At 43.0% G+C, this 22,509-nt stretch overlaps 1 protein-coding gene across 2 annotated transcripts; it reads right to left on the bottom strand.

Moving 5' to 3' along the window:
- Positions 1-5,421: 5,421 nt before the first annotated feature.
- On the bottom strand, positions 5,422-22,472 carry CLPX (caseinolytic mitochondrial matrix peptidase chaperone subunit X). Of its 2 annotated transcripts, XM_072148635.1 has the most exons (14): positions 22,057-22,469; positions 16,729-16,886; positions 16,537-16,651; positions 16,305-16,459; positions 13,753-13,912; positions 11,379-11,420; positions 10,729-10,905; positions 9,572-9,736; positions 8,946-9,034; positions 8,636-8,800; positions 7,992-8,291; positions 7,812-7,904; positions 7,449-7,555; positions 5,422-7,290 (listed from the first exon to the last, which is right to left on the bottom strand). In XM_072148635.1, exons 1-14 carry the CDS (start codon positions 22,112-22,114, stop codon positions 7,200-7,202), a joined length of 1,875 nt encoding a protein of 624 aa, XP_072004736.1. In that variant the 5' UTR covers positions 22,115-22,469; the 3' UTR covers positions 5,422-7,199. The 2 variants fall into 2 exon arrangements, with proteins under 2 accessions (XP_072004736.1, XP_072004737.1); XM_072148636.1 differs by lacking the exon at positions 11,379-11,420 and having other exon boundaries at positions 22,057-22,472.
- Between the last annotated feature and the right edge of the window lie 37 nt (positions 22,473-22,509).

Below are 22,509 nucleotides of genomic sequence, written 5' to 3'. Positions count from 1 at the left end.
AATAATAACGTTAAAAGTCTCTATTGTTCTATGTAATTTGATACAGATAACTATACTTTATGGTGTCAAACTCATTCTTCCCAAAATACGTCACTCGGGTGATAATAGAAGGACTCTTATAAAAGGTAATACTAATAAAAAGTGTCCTTTATTGATCAGATCCAGAGAAGAAAAACAGCGGATGTGTAGAAAATATCAATTTATTAAATCATAAACAAGACAATAAAAACATTTAAAAACCCAATGAAGGGAATGACAAACATAAAGGACTCTCCTCAATAAGGTATTCCTCACGTAAATGACAAAACAAAAATAGAAAAAATGAACAAGGCTGTCAATTAGATATATATATATACACATCATCCCAATAATGGGGTCCAAATAATGCTTAAGAAAAGATTATATACAATTAAAGTGCATCGTGGATTCAATCACAGACAGTTTCACTACAACAATGTAATATAAAACACAAAGATGATAGTGCACAAATAAAGTGCTGTGTGCAGAGTAATAGCAGCCAAGAGAACATAAGGGAGTAGGTTCAAGTGAATAAAACAGAAAGTAAATGCGTCATATTACCTAGTATAATGTATGAGGGGGAGAGCCCACGGATGCCCCACGCGTATCGCCCGTCTGGCGGGCTTCCTCAGGGGATAAGGACAGGGAAATGAACCCAGGTATTTAAATGGTCTAGCCCCGCCCCCAGGGGAAGGGGGGGGGAAGGGGTTTTGGTTGCCGCGCCGCCTCCCGCATAGTGAATTCATATCAAATAGTGCCAAATAGAGAGTGCACTATGGCGCTCTAGAGTATCTACACTTTATTTGTATATAATCTTTTCTTAAGCATTATTTGGATCCCATTATTGGGATGATGTGTATATATATATATATATCTAATTGACAGCCTTGTTCATTTTTTCTATTTTTGTTTTGTCATTTACGTGAGGAATACCTTATTGAGGAGAGTCCTTTATGTTTGTCATTCCCTTCATTGGGTTTTTAAATGTTTTTATTGTCTTGTTTATGAATTAATAAATTGATATTTTCTACACATCCGCTGTTTTTCTTCTCTGGATCTGATTAGTATATTTTGGATGTGACACCTACTCGCTTACCCTTCCCTCTTTGTTTTCAAGTGCCCTTTATTGCTGTCATCCAGGTTGCAGAATACAGGATACAAATATGTAGGTTATCAGTCACGTGTCCATGTCAGTCAATCTTTCCTTGAGAATATGTTCTGGTGATGGCCGGTAGGTTTCCATCTTCTCCAGTAGCTCTTCATATATCTCTATACATCTGTTGTGTGTGTCCTCAAAATGTCTGAGAGACATCCGAGACGTGAGAGCGCAAGAGTTCCAGCCTCTCCGTACCAGCCGCCATGACATTGTCTGTCTGTCATGTGTATAGACATAGTAGGTGTGTCTTGTAGTGTTGGATGTTCTGTGTCCCTATATATGGTCTTCCTATATCTTTAGGCTTAATGTAATGTACAGTAGCTCATCCCTTAAGCCAGTGATGGCAAACCTTATAGAGTCCGAGTGCCCAAACAACAACCAAAATCCACTTATTTACCGTGAAGTGCCAACATGGCATTTTAAGCAGTAACTTATTGTTACCTGTTCTTCCACATCTTTAAAATAGAGCTGAGAGCAGCATCTCTTAAGTTGCCTGGGACTGCAGGAAGATTTGGTGGATTTGGTCCTGTTTTGTGAACTCTGTCCTGGGGCAATGGCCTGAGTGCCCACAGAAATGGCTCTGAGTGCCACCTCTGGCACCCGTGCCATAGGTTCGCCACCACTGCCTTAAGCCAATATAGATTGTGTTTGTCAGAAGGGGGCTATTACGTTAACTCCTCATGGTCTAATACTAATGAATATTGTAGATATATAATATTTAACATGGAAAAACTGAGACACTGAACAAAATCTGACAGAAAACTGAGTGAAATATATAGGAAAATGTCAGTTTTTCACCGAAAAACTCTGAGCAAGCTCTATAGCGCTTGTGTGAAAGGGGCCTAAGGCCTGTTGTCTACAAGGAAGGTCGGTCTAAGGAACAAGCTCCATATGCTGTGACAGCCTGTCATATGATGTTATTGGTTGTCAATTGTACATTCAGTCTGCAATGATATGTTCATACTCATGTTATGCATGCTGCCACCTAGTGGTCAAAGTTTTTATTGTTGGATAATTTGCTTGCTGTATCTTTAAGCTAGCTATCCCATCATGCACTGTTACCCAGCTTCTCCTCCTCTTTCTGTGACATCACTTCCTCCTTCTTCATGCTGTCCTCCATTTGTGACTGTAGCAGACATGTTCATCTTCACTGTGCAGTAGCAATGTGTTTTGACCGCATGGCATGTCATTTCTAAGGTAAAGCTATTAAACTGAACCTAAAGCACATCCATTGCATCCTCCCTTCATGCAAATGGCAACGCTGTGGAATGAATGTCAGTGAGTTCTACTATCTTCCATCCAGTTTATACGGAGACTGCACTCACAACCTATCAGGGTCTTCTCCCGCGTATATCTGTGGCAGAATACTCCATGTGCACACAAGAAACAAATCTCATATTTTTGGACTGTACTCCAGCACAGTAGCTCAAGATTCATTCTTTAAAAAATCCTGCCAGTGCCCAAAGTGGGTTTCTCGGACCCAACTCAGTTGTGGGCAACCAGACTTATTCTGGAGAATTATCAGAATTCACTAGGTTATTATACGAATATTAAGTCAGTGTCCACAAAGGAGATAAAGGATTACACTCTCTCTTAGGGTGATGGCACACTTGCCACTTTTTCAGCGTTTGCAAACCAAGGCGCACCCACCGGGGCGGGCAGCAGCCCGATGGCATCAGTGTTTCTATGGAAACACTGGCGGTGGTACTGGCGTCTGGCTGCGCTGGCTTGAATGGTCACAAGCTATAATAAGTGACAGGCAAACACTTGGCATGGAGGTGTAAAGATGAAAATAATCGCTTTTCCAAGCACTTCAAGTTCCCCCTCAAGATCTGGATTTTGAGCTCTGTCCTGTGAGGGAAGTTTGTTCTGGGACGTAATTATATAGGTGTCCAGTGATTCTTTTGCACAGGTGTCCTGTAGGTATCAAAGTATTTAAATTGATGGCAGCGCAGAGTGTAATAGACGCCTTCTGCATTCAGTACACAGCAGTGCACAAGCCTTGGGATGTCGATGTCACTGCACTTGTGTGTAGTACTTTTTGCGCCACCAATCATTTTACCACTGCCGCTTGTCTAACTCCAGATGCCAGAGGGGATGCCCAGTAGAGGGATATTTTTTTTTTTTTTTTTTTGCCCCTTTCAGGTGCATTATGGTTTGTGAAGAAGAATAGGGTTTAGAATTTAGAACCCACTTAACGCATTTGGGTGGGCCATTGAATCTTTGTTTAAAAGAGGACATGAACTCTAAAGAGAGACCAGAAATGACAGTGGGGCAGATTTACTTACCTGGTTCTGTTGCGATCCTGCGGTGCGTTGTCCGATGAGGATTCAGGTCTAAAGACTCACTAAAGAAAGGTTGCAGAAGCTTATTACACCTGCAGTGCAAATCTGCCTTTTCTAAGCATTACAATATAATTGTGTGTTATAACTTACTCTTGCATCCTGATAAAATCCTGGCATAGTCACAGGGGCTGGACTTTGGTTTAAATGCATTTCAAAAAAACAACATGTGCCTTGTCTGTGTTACGCCTCAGAGCTTAGCCCCAACCATTGTGCTCCTGTACAGCTCCACCTCCTGCTTCTTCTCAGAGGTCACAGCCTGGTGAGATTACATCAGTGGGGGAGGGACAGAGCTGTACAGGAGCACAAAGATGGAGGCAGCCTGCAGCTCAGACAGGTCACATTTTATGAAATGCATCCAAAGCACAGCCTCTAACTACCCCAGGATTTTATCAGGATGCAAGAGTAAGTAATAACACAATTATATATGCAAATGCTTAGAAAAGGCAGGGAGGCATCTGTGCACTGCAGGTGTCACGGGCTTTTACAATCTGTTTTTAGTAAAAATGAGGTCCCTGGTGACAGGTTCCCTTCAAGCTGATAGTTTATTACCAATCATGAAGTTCTTTGTAATATTGACTTTGTATATTCAGTATTTGATAGCCTGGCATCTGCTCCCTGCTCTTGACATTACGCCGACAGACACAGCCAACCTTCTTGCCACAGCTTGCCTAACGGCATCTCTTGAGTTATTAACAACGACAAAACACAGAAGTGACCAAAACATGAACAGAAGTGTTCTGGAGTCACCAACTTCAGAACCACTCCTCTATAGGGGTGGTCTTGCCAAATGCCTTTCATTCATTTCTTCCAGTTTCCTATGCTATTTGCGTAACAGCAGAAATGTAGTCATAGTAAATGTTCATTCATAACTGGACATGTCGACTGCCACCGGGCAGTAGCTGTGCAGGTATATGTCAATATACATGTAGCCTTAGAGTCTCAGTTCGTTTCATGCCAGTGACAAATGTCGCTTTTTTTGTGCATTTTTACATCCTTGTAGAAACATCAGTTTCGCTTATTGGCATTTTAAATGCGTTTTTGGATAAAGTCTCAACTTTGTAGTTTTTCCATTGCGTTTGTGCATGCATTTGAGTAATTTTTATTGTGCTTTTCAAAGCGGTTGGAGTTTCTAAAAACACATGAGTTTGTGGTTTGGGTTTTGAAACGCATGCGATCACATGCACAAACAGCAGGCAGAACGAGATCATCGTTTTTACAAACGCCGAGACAACTTCCTGCAATTTATGCACATCAGTCACACAATTGTCAAGCAGTTCCACATGTGGCTATTTGGGTACTCCGCCATTATGAATTTTTTTTTTTGAAAGGGCGGATTTCCAATTTCATGAGTTTTAAAATGCAACAGTCTTTCAATCACAACCTTTGAATTGCAAAACACAACACAAACGCTGGGTGTGAACAGTCTCAGGTGTTAGTTGCAGGACAAACAAATAGTGTTCCGATATTGTAGCTGCACTGCTAATGAAAGATAAGGGTTTGAATATCCTTATCTCCAGGGCCAACAACCAATACAGTATGCAATTTTGTATCATCAAAACAGCTGACGCTCACTGCCCCCAAAAACATAACCAAATCCCACTCTCCAACTCCGTTATTTCGGGTGTCCTGTACATTAACCCATTTTGCCACAGCCAAGGCTCCAATTTTGTTTTGTATTCTACTAGTTAGTAAGATTTCCATAAATGAGATTTGTGATGGAAGCTGCGCCCAGTCACACAGAGCCTGGGCCTAAGGGTGGTGACACACATGGCGGTTTTAGGCAGTTTTTAGTTAGTGTGTTTTCAGATCGTAAAAAACACATGCGTTTTTGACAGGTTTGACCAATTATCTTAATTCAAAGTAGTCAAAAACTCATGCGTTTTCCGATCTGAAAATGCACTACTAAAAACGGCCCAAACACCATGTGTGTCACCACCCTAAGAGAAAACATGCCTTTGAACATTGGGCACATCAAGACTTCTGTGGGAACCGGTCATGCATGGTGAAAACCTGATAAGTGGGTCCCTTTAAAAAAAACTTTTTTTTCCCTCAAGTTATAGAGAAAGTTAAAGTTATAGTCAAGCTCAAAAGACTTCTCTAAGACTACTGTAATACAAAAGGTTTTTTTTCTTTTTAGTTTAAAAAGGCCTACAAAACATGAGTCTTGCAAACATTTTTGGCTAAAGACATTTATTCGGGTGAAAGTTATACAGAATTGACATTATCTTAGCCCATTTTTCTGAAATCCTAAAATTAAAACAAAAAAACAAATTCAGCAGACAAGCATTTCTCTATAACTTAAAAGCTTCTCATATCAACCCAGTCACTACTGTGGGGTCCGAGGCATGATATACATTTCCAGCAGGAAATTAATTACAAAAAAATCAATCAAATATGATTGCATGAAGAACCAACGATCCCTTTACTATAGAAGTTACTGTTTCAGGATATAAGGAATTTGTAGGAGGGTTTCATTATGCAGGGTACCTAGAAGTACCAGATTTTGGGCACTTTGAGATGCAGCATGTTATAGCATCTCATCCCACGTCTGTATTAAAAGGAGGTGCAGTCCATGTGAGGAAGGTGCCCACAGATGTGCATGATCATTTTTGCCATATTATATCATGCAGACTCAAGAGGCACATGTAAAGAGCCCACTGCCATGAATCTATACCAAGAAAAAGGCAGAGGAGGCAAGAAGTTTTGGCAATGAGATCCTATCTTTAATGGAGTGAATAACTGCTCAATTGGTCAAGCTGTGAAACCCCCGATCACAACCCCCCTGATTGGATGGTGAAGCAGTTAAGCATATGTTCTACTGCTCCATTTATGATACATGGGACTGCCCAAGATAGATGGCCAAGTACAACACTTGGTTATCTACATCAGAAAAAGCATTAGAAGCACTTGAAGGGATTCTGTGGCTAATTATATTGATGTTCCATCCAAACTGGATCATTGGATGTCTGACAAGTCGGCTTTCACCATTATAGGAGAGACTGCCTCTTCAGCTTGTTGCAACTTTTTCCAGAGGCATCAGATCCGTGGATTAGTGTGGGTTCCTGGTATCAGACCAGCAGCGATGCAATATTGGATTTATCAATTTACAAGACAAAGCCTTTAACCACTAAATGGTTATAACTGGAAAACCATATACCTAGTGTAAAACATACCAGTGGTGAAGAGCACTAAAATCTTTTAGCATTCATGTGAAGTTCCAGTTAAGGCCATGACATTTAAAAAAAAAAATTAAGGGACATAAAAACAGGTCTCTGGACTGACATGAATCACCAGCACTAATGGGTAAAGAATTTTGGAGATGGCGGGACCCTTCTGTAGCTCCATCACCCAACATGTTTTAGTAGAGTCCACACCTGCACAACAAGTTACAGAACTGTAAAATTAACCCCGGTTATTCCCAGTAAATGAAGCTAAGAAGTGTTAACAAAGTGATTCTTGTCTTATAAAATCCCCCAATAATATACACAGTTACCGTCTGATGTGTATAAACAATGCTCTACAGTAGAAATCTGAACTTCCTTAAAATGAGTTTCTCTGTTCTCCCAAAAAGGTATTAAAAATTATATTTAGCATTGTGAAAAGAGTTTGGATTTGTTTTGTTGCTAAAGGGGAATACGCAGCTTTAACACTGAAGGAGAACAGTAGTGAAACGGAAGAGTCTAATTGTTTGCTGCGTCAGCCTGCCGGGACCAGCCTTCTTCCTCCACGCCAGAGTCATACTCCTCCTCGGTCACCTCTTTATTTTGGGTTCTGTGGAAATAAAAACAAAAAGTTTCAGTTATTTACCAAAGACAATCCAAACTATAAAGAGCACCCAAACCATGCAGAGAGTTAAGGAGCCACCTATTCTGTATGACATGGCAGCCTCTACACAACCGCTATTCCTGGAAAGCAGGAAGATAACTTACCGAATATATCCCGGCTCCTTCTTTCCTTCGACCACCTCCTGGTCCACCTCAACGCTAACTATGTCAGAGTTTGGAACTTCAAACATGGGCTCAAGAAGTAGCTTTTCCTTTGAGAAAAATAAAATCAGCAACTTCATTTCAGCCTTCATTAAGCTAAATTATCTAGTCACATCTTGATACCCTAGAGAAAGCATCAGTTTATTTAAGTGAATAGTCATCCCCTGGCTCGCATCCATTACCGCCAGGTTGTACAGCCATCCAGCTGGCAGCCTTCCATCACCCAGCACAATGGCAAGCTGCTGTGGATGGCGTCATGCCCTGCATTTTCACACAATGCAAGATTGGAAAGTGTGAGGTACTTACCATGATAGAGCGAAGGCCCCTAGCACCAGTTTTTCTTTCCAGAGCCAGTCTTGCAATAGCCCGCAGAGCTCCTTCAGTGACATTTAATTCACACTAGGAGAAAAAAAAAAAAAATAAATGCTACAACAAACCCAAGAACAGCCCCCACCCAAATAAAAAAAAAAAAAAAAAGTTACACACCTTATCCATGCTAAACAGTGCCTGGTATTGCGGCACAACAGCATTACGTGGCTCTGTAAGGATTCGTACAAGAGTCTGTTCATCAAGGCTGTGAAGGGGTACCACTACAGGAAGACGACCCACAAACTCTGGGATCATGCCAAACTCAATGAGGTCCCTGGCTTCCACGTGACGCAGTAACCGGTCCTTTTCTTCAATGTCTTGAACTGCGTTGGATTCAGCACTGGCATTTGCTAGATCGGCTGCAGCAGCAGCTCTGCGTCCCTTGCCCATATTTGAGGCTATGCCAAATCCCAAATACTGAAGGATAGAACAAAACAAATAAGAAACAAAAGACTGGCCATTACAAGTGGCCTGTATCATGCATATTTATGCAACTCTGGCCCAGCCACCCTAGAAGTGAGAGAACCCATGTAGTAGGAAACTGAAATGTCTTTATACAGCAACTTTATCCAAGTGATAAGAAAAACACTTTGTATAGTTATTGAGTATTGGGGTGCCAGTTGCTGCCCCCCCCCCCCCCCCACTGCTCAATTTATTCCCTTAACCTGTAAATAGAGCTTTAACTTAAATAGGTAGTGAAATTAGACCCAACACATGTATAGCAGATGCTTGATAGAGGGAAACCTGTAACTTAGACAGACCTTCTCATTCTTCCTCCTACTGATGATCCTGTCCAGGCCATTAAAAGCTCCTGATGCGACAAAGAGGATGTTTGTAGTGTCCACTTGAACAGTCTCTCCCCGCAGCTTCCTTGAGTTTTTCTCTGGGACATTAACAATCGTGCCTTCAAGGAGCTTCAGCAAGCCCTACAAATAAGGATCATTACTACATCTTCTGTAGTGCAGCCTGGTGTCATTGGTAAAGTTACTGTCAAAATAGCTGCAACATTAGCACAGAATTTGGACATGTAGCCAAAGTCGCAACTGAAACTTCTGTGCAGGTCAGGCTTACCTGTTGCACACCTTCTCCACCCACATCCCTCAGTTGATGAATGCCAGGGACACTGCCGATCTTGTCAACCTCATCCAAGAATACAATTCCTTAGTGAAAAAAAAAAATAAATAAAAAAAAAATAAAGCATTTGTTGGTTTTTTTTTTTAAAAAAGGGCTTTTCCAATCAAGCTAGTTAGCCACCAATCCACAGGTTAGGCCCGAACTTCAAGGGTTTTCCCTTGAATATTTAGGCCCTATCCACAGCCTAACTTGCTGATCAGTGGGGGTCTCAGTGATGAGACCCACAGATCTTGAAAATGAGGGGTCCGACGGAGGTACATGGGACCCCATTGGACACCTTGTTTTTGTTATCTGTGAGGGGCCCCTTTAATGTCTAGATAGCAATATACAAAAGATTTTGCCTTCTGATAATGGATATCTTATAAGAACTCCTGTTTGCAAGCCTTTTGTAGCATTATAGACATTCCAGGAGACCTAAACATAGGCCACAGAAGTTCTACAATGACCGCATGGCAATAAACTGAAGGTGACCAATGACCAAGTCCCTTCGGCACATACTGTTGTTTTTTTCTTTGTTCAAATCTATCAAATGTCAGGAACATACAGATAGAAGACATTCCCACCTTGCTGCGCCTTCTCTACATTGTAATTGGCATCCTGAAGCAGTTTGGCAACCACAGACTCAATGTCTTCTCCCACATACCCAGCCTGGGTCAGGGTGGTGCAGTCACATATAGCAAAAGGGACATCCAGGCATTTAGCCAGTGTCTGTGCAAGAAGTGTTTTACCTGTGGGAAAAAAAAAAAAAAAAAAAAAACCACACACACTGTCAGTGATCTGTCTGCAAAGAAACATATTATAGTCCGTACATTGTTTACATTGTGTTAAGTGAAAAGGATGATGGAACTGAAAGCACTGTGGAAATTCATATAACTCTAATAAATCAGATTACTAGATTAGATTTACAGCTAGCCATGGGAGTTATTAATCCTGCTCAGCTACACGAGCACAGAACGTGATCAGAGACTAGCAGAATACAGGCACGTAATGCTTATATAGAGAACCTGGATTTCATACAGTTATGTATACATGATAATGGTGCAGTGTGAGGAGGGGGGGGACACTTCCATTTCAGGGAAAACAATGTATGAGAAAAGTCCCTACTACAAAGGTAGAGGTATTCTGCAATGGGTAGTAACTACAGCATTTGTAAGGTTAAATACAAACTGTACTAAATATTGCAGAGTGGAAGCAAGCTAGCTTATAATATTAGCACAAGGGCCACATGGTGCCCAGTAGTGGAAGGTCCACCAAAGTCTATGAAGAGTCAAAAGGTGAAAGGAAGACCTTCTGCTTTTAGTTTAAGATAGTATAATGGAAAGGTCCAGACATAAGTGTGAACTGAGCCTCAATGAGACGGTCATGTGGCTTGAAAGACTAAAGTGATGGTCTAAATTCAGAGAAAGGCCTCTAGCACACAAATCGGTACGCTCCTCACCCCTCCCCTCTATAGAAAGTCAAGCAGCCACCACCTTAAAATTCCAAAACACACATCATGGTGGGGTGAGAGTGTGCCAACCGCACTGACAGGGTACCATAGACCTCAATGGGAGCATCAATATGGATGCAAGTTATTCAGCCAGATAAAGCTTCTTGTAACAACTTTGTTGAAGTTACTGGCCATGTGAAATTTCATATCAGGCCTCATCTTCCTCTGTGCTGTAAATTCAGTAGCGTGAAGGGAATCAGATGCTAGAACACATGTTTGGACACCACTTACCAGACCCAGTTGGGCCAAGCAGCAGGATATTACTTTTCTCTAGCTTAATGTCATCATTGTTCGAGTCCAGCACATCCCCTCCGCGCCTCTCCTGGGGCATTTGTTGGTTCACTTGCTGTTGCATAGAGGCTCCCAAGGCATTGCCATGTGGGCTGATCCCAGCAATCTGCAGTAATTCTGAAAAGAGAACATGCAGTCTAGGTAAATGGAGCCCCTTCTACACAGTTATACCATATGTGCTCCATTTGTAGGGACATTGAATAATCTGAAATATTTCATGTATGTGAGCAATAAAACTTATTTTATACAGTAATGGACCATGAAGTGACAAAAGGTTTTGTGCAAAATGTTGATAAATGACATGCAGCGTGCCGGGGACTGGAAGAGCTTACAGACATATGGTTAGTGTTACAAGTCATGCGTGGAGAGCTTTGCATATGTTCAGACTGACCACATCAATAACCATCCATATTAAAGGAAATCAGAACTCATGTGTTTAGTATATGATCATCATAAGACAGTGCTCATAACAGAGAATATATCAGGAGGGAGGTGTACCAAGGGGTGAGTGTGGCTGCAAACATCTAATCATACAGTAATCTCAGGGGAGAGGGGACCACAAACCCCACCAATGTTTAGAGGAGACTTACTTGTAAATCTGTACTCATCCTCCCGTCTTCTTATCTCTAACTCTACAAAGGGGATTAAAACAGTGACAGGAAGAGATCATGAGCAACCTACTTAGAAGAGGAATAAAACCCCAGTATATGGAGGTGTAGATGCCCTCTTCTGAAAGAGTTTTAACTTGTCAATAGAAGCCCTTTAGAAAATCAAAAAGCACTTTTTAAAAAATTCTATATAACAAGTCTGAATGAGGACATTTCAGACTTATTGCGTAAAGTTAACCCTTAGGGGGATAGTAAACACAGCAAGAGGTATTCTTACTTAGAATTACTGGGATTCTTTCAAGTTAAAAGCCCCCAAAAAATGTACAATGTTCTTTTCTACTGTATAAGTCTCTAATACACATTTATAACATCTGCTTGTATAGACTTACTGGGGTAAAGCTAGGAGCCGCTTACTTTAGTATCAGCAGTGATAAACTGCAAGCTTTACAACCTCGGAAGCTTCGATAACGCTAGCGACATTGCAGCGCCATAGCCTCAGAACGCCGGATCCAGCTTGCAGCGGTCTGTCGTATTCATAAGCGGGAGGTACCTGCGGAGCTTCATCCGTCCTTCACATGGGAGGGAAGGAAGCAGCACCTCGGACAGCCCCCTCGTGAATATGCCGGACCGCTGTGAGCCCAGTCCGGCAGTCGATGGTTTGGCACTACAGTGTCTGCTAGCTTTATCAGTGGGTTCCGATAAGCTAGTAGTTTAAACACTGTCAAAAATGGGGTAGCCCTAGGAGCTGCTTACTTTAGTAAGCAACTCCTTGTGTGTTTTTTGGGGCAACAGGTGTCTGACCACTAGGGGTCTTTAGGGAGAGGAGGGGCTGTCTCCAGTGAGCGCAGTCTGGACAAGATCGGCCTTTACTCCATTCATGGACACTCAATTAGGAAGGGAGGATGCGTGCTAGCTGTATTTTCAACAACTAGCACACATCCTCATTCACTTCATGCACAAAGCCATGGCTTTCAAAGCCCTGTGCTCGAGCAGCAAGAGTTAGGGCTGGTCCGATTCCGACTTTTTTATTATTGTTGAAAATGACTGCCAGGGACACCGTCATCGTGAGGGGAGGTCACCCGAGATGCAAACAAAAGGTCCATGGGGCCAATGGTTACATCCTGTATCACTGAACACATCAGGGGAGTTTTATCAGAAGTGTTCTAGTTGCCAATGGCAAAGAAGCTGAGCTCAGCTTCAATTTTCCCAACGTGGTTTATAAATTTACAGCTGAGCTCCAATTGGTTTCCATGAGCAACTACAACAGTTTTACCTCAGGATATCTATACACAATGGGGTAGAACTGTCTAATGGAGGACAACCAAGGGACGTGGCCATCGGAGCAGGACTCCTGAACCTGAATAGGATTCAGTGCTTTAACTAGTCCCATGTTCTGTATTTCACTGGCCTAATAAAAGGTCTCCAAGAAAGCTTGGTGGGAACGGTCAAGGTGGCCATATTGGTGGCTTACAATATAATAAATTTATGTAGTTTTTTCACCCCCACAGTTGCAGAATCCCTCTTGAAGTAAACATTTAATAATTTACTTTTCATGACGTCTGCACACAGCAAAGCCCTGTAGAGCCAGCATGACGAGAAAGGTCACAGAGAGCAAGCATGCAGGAGAGCCAGGGCAGAGGTTAATCAGTATCCAGGGCAATACATAAAAAGCAAGCGTACAGTATAACGGGAGCATTGTGTGCGGCTTACCACAGAACTGGGGGGGCAGTGCAAGACAAACAAAGCGGGTAATGGTGAAAGATAATATCTGATCATAAACAGTAATGGACAACAATATAGATACAGCTAAAAGCAATGGATAATAGTCTGCTGGATTTACTGGGAAACAAAAAAGGAAGTTACAAACCTATGGCTTGAAATAGAGACAAGACTGCAGCATGAGCCGTCAGCAAGTCACTGATCCGTTCACTACATGGAGGCGGCATACCACAAGTGCAGATGACCGGGCGTAAAATGAAAAACGATAGCTACAGTACATGTCTGCAGGAAGCATGAAAGCCTACAGCAGAGACGGGTTTAGGTAGATTCATGGTGTCATCTACAGATTGAGGGGTGCACTCCCACAGCTTACACTTTATTTGGTTTTTAATGGGAAAAGAAAATTTAACAGGTAACAAAATTCATGTGCAGGGTCTTCAGCTAGAGAAGAAAGGAGCAATAAACTGAAAAACCATGAAAAAAACAAAAAACAAAGAGTTTGTAACTGATCACAGGGACATGTATGCAATATCTGAACACTGATCACATACAGTGAGACAGGGCATGCAAGGGGAATGCAGCCACCACAGGAACGTGTAGCATTGACCCATGCACATTTGAAAGGGAAGCAACTCACCTCGAGGGGTAAGTGAGGCCTGCTTCTCCACTTCTGCCTGCTGCCTGATGTTAACTGGGATGTTATTGTATATCCGCTTGTAATGATTGTACACAGCAACAGCAAGCACCTTCTTGGCGAACGACTGGCCCACCACATATTTATCGAGGTAGTTGTAGATCTGGAACAGAATCAATATTTAAACAAAAGTATTGCAGTAGAAGTCATGAAGATAAATAGCCTGGATATACCTCTATACCATTTCTCAAAACTTACCGTCTATACCAGAGTATAAGCCAAGGCCCCCCAATTTTACCAAAAACTGAGAAAACGTGTTGACTCAAGTATAAGAAGAGGGTGGGAAATGCATCGGTCAAGGCCTCCCAGTATATAGCCAGCCAGCCTCCCACCCCCAGTATATAGACAGCCCCCAGTTTGCAAAGCACATAAAATTAAAAACTTACATACTCACCATCCGGCGGTGCTTGGCGCAGCTTCCCAATGCTCCAGTCCTCGAGCTCCTCTTCTCTGCTGTAAGAGCCAGCAGAGCCATGGCCGTCATACACTATGACGTAATCAGTGGCGACAGCGCCACATCATAGTGTGTGCGGCCCAGTGGGTGATGGACCTACTATCACCTACACAAGGAGCCCAAATCTGAGGGACAAGTTAGTCCACAGCCACTTTGAACCACTGGCCTATACGACCTGGCTTCCTAATCCACCCAAGGGCACATTTAAATGTGGTTCATGCAAAGCATACAAGTCGATTAAACAAGATAATATGTACACCAGCAGTGTCACTGGACACTTCCAAAAGCCGACATTTTATAATTTGTAAAGGTGCCGGGGTGGTATATTTGCCGACTTGTGGCTGTGCACTTCAGTATGTTGGCAAAACGAACAGAGAATTGTGTGTTAGGTCCCAAACCTTGTCAAAGGCTAGGACATGTTCCAGGATTCTATGGGATACTTACTGGGCTCAGGAAAGATTGTTAGATGATTGATCTGCGATACCCCAACCTTTCCCTCCCTTTTTTCCCCTTTACGTGGTCTTGTGATTTTGTTCTAGTTACATTGCTACTTACCGTATATACTCGTGTATAAGCCGAGTTTTTCCGCACAAAAAATGTGTATAAGCCGAGGGAACGTTTTTCAGCACGAGTCAACACTTAAGTCAATAGCTTAAATAATAAATATACTCACCCTCCGGTGGCCCCGATGTGCAGTACTGCTCCCCCCCCCCCCCCCCCCGATTGGCTTCCCGGTTCATCTTCTGTAAGATCGTGCTGGGCGCCACCATTGTTCTTTTCCGGGCAGCGCCAAGTATGATGTCAGCAGTGGCGCGTAATACTATGCACCTGCCGCCCGGGAGAGCAGTGGTGGCGCCCAACACGATGTGACAGAAGAGGAACCGGTGGATTTATGTGATTAATACTGAGAAACCAAATTGTCTAAATGATTCTATAAATTTTGCCTGCTTTATATAGAGTACCTCGGATTTCTCAGATTACCTATATCCTGCGCTTGATAATCGCATACAACCTTATAGTTTGCACCGATACATCTCACTGTGCAAATGGAGTGTCCCTTTTATCCAGGGAATAATGCCTAGACATTAGTTGTTTCTTCTACTTACCCGGTTTGTTTGACCTCAAAACAGATCCCTCGGCATCAATTCCACCCTCACCAGCTGGTGGTTTTCTCATTGGCTGCTGGAAGTGAGCCTCCAGTGTACATCACAATTCTGAATTTGGTTTGGCAGCGAGCCATGCAGCACCAGGCTTACGCCCACCACAGTGCCAGAATGTCAGACACGGACAGTTTGGTGCACCAATGTTACAAGCCAACATTCTGTTTTTGCCAGACAGCACCCAGTTTGCACAGCACATAAAAAATATAAAAGCTTACATACTCACCGTCTGGTGGTCCACAATACTTGGCGCGGCTTCCCAAAGCTCCAGACCCCGAGCTCCTCTTCTATCTTCTGTAACAGCCAGCAGAGCACCGCTGCATCATAGTATTTGCAGCCCAGCAGATCGCATGGCTACGGCTCTGCCGGCTGTTACAGAAAGAGCAGCTGTGGGGAGGCGGATGATCATTGGGAGGCCACTCTGATGCATCAGGAGCACCAGAAGGTGGCATGTTTATTTGTTTATAGACTCGTGTATAAGCTGAGGTGGGGTTTACAGCAAGTTACATACAGTATTTCTTGTTGAGAATTTCTGTTGAGAGTATCGTTTTATTATCCATATGTACCAATATTGAGAAAGATACAATAGGAATAAATATTTAGCTTACATCTTTGTTGTCCATGTTAGTGGAGTTGTGGCAAAATCCAGAGCCAACCACTTAGATCCTATACAGTAGTGCATAGATGTAACATAGCTCCCAGAGTACAGAGCTACACAACCAAGTGCCCCTTTCCATTATACAATAATTAAAAATTACACTGGAAGCCCTCTCAAATCCCACTAAAAACCTCATGTATTCAGGATGGTTAATGAACCATGCTCAGTGACTACAGACCAGATAACATAGCCCGGTTCCAATTTCAGAAAATGACCAACATACCTTTTTGGGTGGTGGGGGAGGTTTCTGTTGAAATGCAAGTTTCACAGCTTCAGCAGCAGTCTCGGGTTCACGGTTTAGAGATTTCTTTGAATCCGCTTCTGACAGCACGACGAAGAAATGGTGGCATTTTTCACACTTTACAAAACGAGTAGAAGCTGCATGGAGAGAATGGGTTAGTGGGTTTGGTAGAAGTAGCCCAGATTGTGACAAGTTATGTCTACAGATCACTTACAGACAAAAGTTTCTACGTGAGTGCACAGATCACCACACTTAGGGCAGCGCAGCTGATTTCCGCCTTTCCCGGAGCCGCCGGACGACTTCTTCCCGCCTCCTTCACCTACAGTTTTCTGCTCGGAGAGAAATTACATGTAGTGAGTGAGTATATGCACATTAAAGGGTCACAGTTTTAAAAACCCCTTATTACCTTTCCATCCCCAGATCCATCTTTGCTGGCATTATCCTTTGAGGCAAAATACACCGTAGTCTCAGAGAAAGCTCGAAATGGGACTTTCCTCCTTACAGGGGCCTCAAGTGTGACAGGTCTCCTAAAAACAAAGAGATGTCCCCGGCCGCAAGCAACTCCTACAAAAAAAAAAAAAAAAAAAATATATATAAATCTCAGAGGCAGGAAATCTGAACACGGCATACTTTTATTAGTATTAATAGCTGACTATAGACTAGCTTTTTTTTTAATTATTTAAAAAAATTAACCTAAACAAACAGGTGTGTCCAAATTCTGCCAAAAATAAATATTATACATTTCTTGCCATATGTGTGAGGATTGACTTGTTCTAAGCATTTAAAGGAAGTTTATAAAATCATTAAACTTCTATAAAGCACTGGCGGTGCACTGTAGGTTAAAAATCTAAACAATGGCAACTTCCATAATCACCAGCTGATTGCCCCAAATAAAACTTTAATTCCTTACGTAAATTAGTGTGAAAGTTGTTACCAGAGCCCCTCAGTACTTAGTTTGCACGATGCTTGCCGAGGTCATTGGGAGGCGAGGGCCAGAGGGCTGGAGGGTGTGTGCAACTGAAGCGTGGAAGGATTCTGGTAACGCCCTACAATTTATTTAAGAATTAAAGCAAGTATCTGACGATTATCTTCAATAAAAGCATCCCGGCGGTTAGATTTTTAACCTCGACAGAGTACTGGTGTTGCATTGTAGAGGCTAAATGATTTGGTAAATTTCCCCTACAGCAGTGGTGGCAAACATATGGCATGGGTGCTGGAGGTGGCACTCAGAGCCCTCTGTGGGAACCCAGGCCATCACCAAAGAGGATGGACACATGGCATCTTCATGGATTCCCAGAGAGCCCTTGATTTGCCATCAGCACTGCCGGAGACTACAGGAGGGATTGAGGGGGTGGGCAGATCTGCATTATTGCAGCTCTAGGCCTGACAACTCTTCCTGTTCAGGCGAACCCAAATTTGTCCTCCCTTCTACTGTATTGGTGTTCTCCGGATACTGATACGATGGAAAGCCATGACAGAAGATAGCAATAAGTTTAATGCTAAAATTGCCATCTTAGCACGTTGCGATAAATAAGTGGTTTTTAGTTGTAGTTTGGGCACTCAGTCTATAACAGGTTCGCCATCACTGCCCTAGAGGCTTAGAACAAGCCAATTGTATCATACACATGATTAAGGGTACATTCACACGCGGTATGGCCGCCGTGCGGGCATACCGCCGTGTGCTGGAGTGGAGGAGGTGACCCCTCCTCCCTCCATACAGAATAGCAGCGCATGGCCGCACATACGCCGAAAGATAGAGCATGCTCTATCTTTTTGCAGCCCGGATCGGTGCCACACATGTGTGGCGCCGTGCCGCTACTGCCGTCTATGGGGGACGTACATGCAGCCGCAAATTTGCGGCCGCTTGTACGTCCCCGCAGAGGGCCATGTGAATGAGCCCCAAGGGGAGACTAGGTAAAGATTTGGAGAAAAGATTTTTTTTTTTTTGCTACAAATTTTGGCAGAATGTGGACACGTGTTTGTTTTTAATAAAACTTTAGACTTGTGTGAATGGGTTACAACGGTTTCTGTACAGTATTTGGATTTTTACCCTATTCTGAGCCTATGGGTTCTGTAAAGATACAAATGTATTTTGTTGATAAAAAGCTGCATACAACAGATAAATCCACAAAACTTAGTTTTTTTTAAGCAGTCTGACAAGAAGTTCAACACAAATTATAAGTCACGTGATGCCAGGATTCTGCTTACAGGTTACCAGAGCAATGTCAGACCTGTAACGTGTCTGGGGGAAGGGGATTGTGACACTGTATTAAGCAACTAAACAAACATGAGACGCAGCATGTAGTGTACATGAGCTCCGGTTACATTATGTACCTGCTCCGGAGACTGATACAACTCCACTACTGGGATAAAAGGACACCATGTCCACTGCAAGTGGGAAGATGGCCATGATGTGTATTAACAGGCTGGACCTATATGACACAGGGAAGGTAAACCGGTCCCTCATCTTACATACAGCCATGTAGGGAGAGGCAAGAGAGCAGAAATCATCCGCAATTTTCTCTGGCTCAGAGACAGGCAGCAGAAATAACTAATACAAGAGGTTTATTGCCATTGCATGGATTCTTTGTAAAATGTACAAGCTGTGTAGTACTACAAACCTTCAAAGCCAGTACAGTGACTTACCTGCACTCCTCTATGAGTGTATGACTACGGGTCCCATGCACAACTGTGGTTTCCACTGCCCACATACCGGCCCCATGCTTGTGGTTTGCACAGATCGTGCCCCATATGGACGTGTTTGTGCCCCATATGGCACGTGTTGTGTGCAGGTAGTCCAAGGACCACAATGTTCCTCAATATAATTTGTCATCTCCAGGAAACAGCAGGGTGGAAAAGTAATGATTATCGCTAGAGGAACGGTTTAACCTTACCGGGAATCAGGTCTAAATATATTCCTATGAGTCAGTGTATAGGGATGTTCCCAAAAAACAAATATGTAGGTTTGGCTTTTTTTTTTTAATAGTAGAAGTTCCTTGAAGAATGTGCAAATGCATAGAATGTTGGATCACATGACCCAGACGTCCCCAAACACCTCCCACGTCTTGCGAGTGTTAGATAAGATGTGAGGGATGTGACAGGGCACCAGCAGGACTCCACGTTTCTATGCTAGATATACAAGCTCCATAGGAATAGCAGGAGCTCCGTCCTACTGCTTACAGAAGAGGGTCTGGATTACTTATAGTAACTTGTAGTTTACATCACAAACAAGAGGGAACACAAGGACATAAAAGCTCCATGGACAAAAACACAAACAGATCAGCTGAGACGAGTCCTTGAACAAAGGTCAGGGATTTTCCATATGTTATTGTACACAGAGGAACAGACAAGAACTTCAGGCATCTCATCCAGACATTTAAATATCCCATTATCTGCATATACAGGTCACTTATGGGGGCGCTGTGGCCTAGAAAGCTTCTACCAATTCAAATTAATAGTGATCCAACCTCAGCTCAAGCCAACTAGGACCACGGACACCCATACAGAGGTGATGTCCCAAGATCACAATATTCTCATAATGCTAATGTGGGAAGGGATCCTGGGGGTGTTACCAGAGTGCTGCAGCATCACTGGCTGTTACACTGTCACCTTCCACTCCCTCTGCCTTATGTAATATACAGGCGGTCCCCTACTTAAGAACACTCGACTTACATACAACCCCTAGTTAAACGGACCACTGGATATTGGTAATTTATTGTACTTTAGTCCTAGACTACAATAATCAGCTGTAACAGTTATCACTGGTGTCTGTATTGGATCTTTATTGTTAATCCTGGTTCTTATGACAACCCAACATTTTTAAAATCCAATTGTCAAAGAGACCAAAAAATGTTCTGGCTGGGATTACAATGATAAAATATACAGTTTCGACTTACATACAAATTCAACTTCAGAACAAACCTACAGTCCCTATCTTGTATGTAACGCGGGGAATGCCTGTAGCTGCAACTGAGGAAATTTCATCACACAGTGGGAATGAAGTGCTCCTTGCACAGTGTAAGCTGGAATACCCCACTAAGAAATGCGAACTCATTAGCATAATTGTAAAAAGTTGATTTTAGAAGGAAGCCATAAATAAAATAAACCCACTAAGAGCCGGGCACCATAACCAAGTGTCCTGGGTTATCATGATGGTAGATTTCCTTTAACAAAGGCCTGTGACAGGCCAACTAAACCCTAAAGTAAGCAGCTCCCCAAGCCCTACCCCAGTAACAGTGATAAACGGCTAGCTTTATCAGAACTTACCGATAAAGCTAGCAGACACTGCACTGCCATACCCTCAGAACACCGGCCCCAGTTTACAGGTCCTCTTTAAGGAGAGTAACAAACGGTATTCCATTCCCCATAGATTTCAAGAGACCTTCTGTTCTCTTCCATTACACATCAGTTACTCCTAGTGGGGCAAAAAGATGTTTGCTGCATAAACTTTACAAAACTAAAAAGTTATGAAAACTTAATTTCTTTGCTTTGTTTTTTTAAGCTAGCAAGTTAAGGCCCAGTTCACACCTGCCTGGCAGTTTCATTACCCTCTAGATTTAGAAGAAATCTAGCATCAAATTAAGGCATGATACACCAGGGACACTTACTCAGATCCAGGCACTGACTGAGGTAATTTGCTTATATTTGTTATCCATGGCCTCCCTCCTAAAATCAACTTATGACATTATGCTAAGGAGTCAGAAAGAGCAGTTTCTGAAATGCAGTAGCTTCACTTGCTGTTACACAGAGCACTTTGTGCTGTGAAACTTCCTCTGCTGCCATGAGATTACATAAGGCAGGGGGAGGATAGAGACATGAGACAAATGTAGGAGCCCCCCCAGAACCCTTCTGACTCAATGGAATAATTTTAAAGCAAATTTTAGAAGGAAGGAGGCCAGGGACAACAAATAGAAGATAATTACCACAATTACGGTGCCTGAATCTACAAGTGAGTGTCTCCGGTTTATCATGATGTCAGATTTCCTTCAGCTATAGAGGGTAATTGAAAGACTAGACAGGTGTGAACTGGGCCTTATTTTGTCAGATTATAAAAATAAATCCTGTATGCAATGACTAGAATCTGCAGGTCACCTGAAAACAAAGGAGACTTTGAAGCATAGGGTCCACCCTTCAAATTGTTTCATAGAACTAAAAAAAAAAAAATTATGAAGAGTTGAAAAACTTTTTAAGTAGTGATGGGAGTGCAGAAAAATCTTTTACCTAGGTATATATATAGGTGGAGAAAGGTATAAGATTTTTTTTTTAAAACAGCACAACCCCCATGACTGGTGCAGGCCATTCAGTAAACTGATTAGTGGAACAATTCAGTGTGGAGACCACTGTCCCAATATTGACATCCATCCTATCAAGATAAACCTCCCAGAATACAATAATGGACGTTACAGAATCGCATGTTAGATCCTTACAACATATACACAATGCAGCTGATAATAAGTACATAATGGACTGCGTCACATAGATGACACCATGTGAAGGGCAATAAACAAGCAAAGAAACAAGTAAAAGGAATTTCCTATAAGGATCCCATTATCTTCTCCTACAAAGTTTTCTATTCACTGACAGCAAGTAGAGAGCCTGAAACTACTTAGGTGAAGGGGAACAGAATAGAAGTTACATAACCGCTGCTTAGTCACTGCCTGGATACAGGGTACACAGAGCCAGCAGAGGAGTCCACACTCCGGCCCCCCAGGTGTGAGTGTGAGTGGGCACTCACCTCTGTGCACGGAGCTGCTGATGATCCGCGCTGCGCAGGAACAGCTGGGGCTGGACATGGTCCCGCCGCGGTGCCCGGTGCTGCTGTGACAGGTCTCGGTGGAGAAGGGACGTAGTCAGGAATCCGCAGAGAAGAGCGCACAGTGTTACCGGAACCACCAGAACCCGGGCCCGGCCAGCAACCTGATATGTCGTCAGCACCGGCCGGGTACAACGACCCAATAGCAAACACAGCTCGGAAAATCTGACGGGGACGTGCTCGGCTCACGTCCCTGTGACGTTTATACGCCGAAGTTTCCCAATCAGAGCGCGCTCCACGCTCCGGCGCTGACCAATAGTAAGGCAGCCGCCATCTTTCCTCCTGGCAATGTCATATAGTCATGTCCCTGTAGAAGGGCAGAGGTTACCGCCTGAACTAATGTTCCGTACAATACTGTGAAGTGTCTGTGGTGTG

The sequence above is a fragment of the Engystomops pustulosus genome, chromosome 4 (genome assembly GCF_040894005.1).
Source record: "Engystomops pustulosus chromosome 4, aEngPut4.maternal, whole genome shotgun sequence".
Classification (NCBI taxonomy): domain Eukaryota; kingdom Metazoa; phylum Chordata; class Amphibia; order Anura; family Leptodactylidae; genus Engystomops; species Engystomops pustulosus.
The sequence above is the reverse complement of the archived record's forward strand: the minus strand, read 5'-3'. Positions and strand labels throughout refer to the sequence as shown.